General features: G+C 66.9%; 1 protein-coding gene across 1 annotated transcript in view; it reads right to left on the reverse strand.

The window, feature by feature from the left end:
* The window catches only part of TAF6L (TATA-box binding protein associated factor 6 like), a 7,657-nt gene extending 6,334 nt beyond the window's left edge, over positions 1-1,323 (reverse strand). The window contains exons 1-2 of the mRNA XM_041414741.1: positions 1,162-1,323; positions 162-248 (exon numbers count right to left, since the gene is read on the reverse strand). Of these exons, the coding sequence (XP_041270675.1) occupies positions 162-248; positions 1,162-1,308 (234 nt within the window). The 5' untranslated portion in view covers positions 1,309-1,323. The remainder of the gene's footprint in view (positions 1-161; positions 249-1,161) is intronic.
* Between the last annotated feature and the right edge of the window lie 276 nt (positions 1,324-1,599).

The raw sequence follows: 1,599 nt of genomic DNA on the forward strand, positions 1-1,599 counted from the left end.
GTCCCCAGGTGTCCCCAGGTGTCCCCAGGTGTCCCAGGTGTCCCCAGGTCTCACCAGGTATCTCTCCGAGGACACGCTGACCAGGATCAGGTCAGGGCGTGTTCCGTCCCCCCATGTCCCCATGTCCCCCCAGTGTCCCCATGTCCCCCCCGTGTCCCCACCTCCACGTTGCTCCAGCGCAGCGCTCGGTTGAAATCCTCCACGGTGAGGCGCCGGCGCCGCGTGTGCTTGAGGAACTGGGAGCTGTTCTGGGGACAGGGGGGGACAGCGGGGACAGGGGGGACAGTGGGAATGGGAATGGGGAAATGGAAATGGGAATGGGAATGGGGACAATGGGAATGGGGACAGCCGGGGCAATGGGGACAACAGGAATGGGAAAATGGAAACGGGGAAATGGGAATGGGAATGGGAATGGGGACAGCCGGGGCAACAGGGACAAGGGGGACAATGGGGACAACGGGAATGGGAATGGGGACAACGGGGACAACGGGAATGGCAATGGGGAAATGGAAACGGGAATGGGGACATTGGGAATGGGGACAATGGGGACAACCAGGACAACGGGGACAACAGGGACAATGAGAATGGGAACGGGGACAACGGGGACAGGAATGGGAAGGGGGAAATGGAAACGGAAATGGGAATGGGGACAACCGGGACAAGAATGGGAAGGGGAAAGGGGAAACGGGGAAACGGGAACGGAAACGGGGGAACGGTGACGGGAGTGGGAACGGGAATGGGAAAAATGGGAACAGGATGAGGATCAGCACCGGGACCAGGAACGGCGATGGAGCCGGGAACAGAACCGGGAACGGGAATGAGAAAAACACAACGGGAACGGGAGCGTCACCCAGAGCGACACCGGGAGCGCTGCTGGCTCCAGCGCCCGGGACACGCTCCCGGGACGGCACCGGAACCGCTGGGCGGGAGCGGGGCCGGGACTGCCCGCGGGTCTCGCCGGTAACCTCGGTAACCCCGGTAGCCCCCGTAAGCCCGGTAACCCCCGTAGCCCCGGTAGCGCCGGTGCCCCCGGTACCTGCGTGGCCTCCCGCAGCCGGTAGTCCCGGTAACCCCGGTAAGCCCGGTAGCCCCGGTCCCCTCGGTAACCCCGGTAGCCCCGGTCCCCTCGGTAGCCCCGGTAACCCCCGGTGCCCCCGGTACCTGCGTGGCCTCCCGCAGCCGGTAGCACACGTCCTCGGCCAGCAGCGCCGCCACCTCGTCGCTGAGCTCGACGCCGGCGCTCTCGGCCATGAGCCGCACCGAGTCCCGGGGCAGCTCCACGAAGCGCCGCTCCTCCCGCTCCGCCATGGCGGGGCCGGCCACGCCCACGAGGGGGCGGGGCATGCAAATGAGCGCGCCGTGAAGAGTGCCGGGAGCCGGCGAGTGGGAGGCGGGGTTATGCAAATGAGCTGCCCGGAACTTTTCTACCCGGAACGTTCGCGCCGCGCTCGCGGTTCCCGCGCCGGAAGGGCCGGGAGCGCTCCCAAGATGGCGGCGCCCACGCGGTTGTGTCACGTTTGGGTGGGGGCCGAGACCGGAGTTCTCAAAGGTGAGGGGGGGTCCCGAAGGGTCTGGGGGGGCTCGGGGGGGCCCTCAGGG

This window comes from Onychostruthus taczanowskii, unplaced genomic scaffold, assembly GCF_017590055.1.
Source record: "Onychostruthus taczanowskii isolate IOZ18803 unplaced genomic scaffold, ASM1759005v1 scaffold460, whole genome shotgun sequence".
Classification (NCBI taxonomy): Eukaryota; Metazoa; Chordata; class Aves; order Passeriformes; family Passeridae; genus Onychostruthus; species Onychostruthus taczanowskii.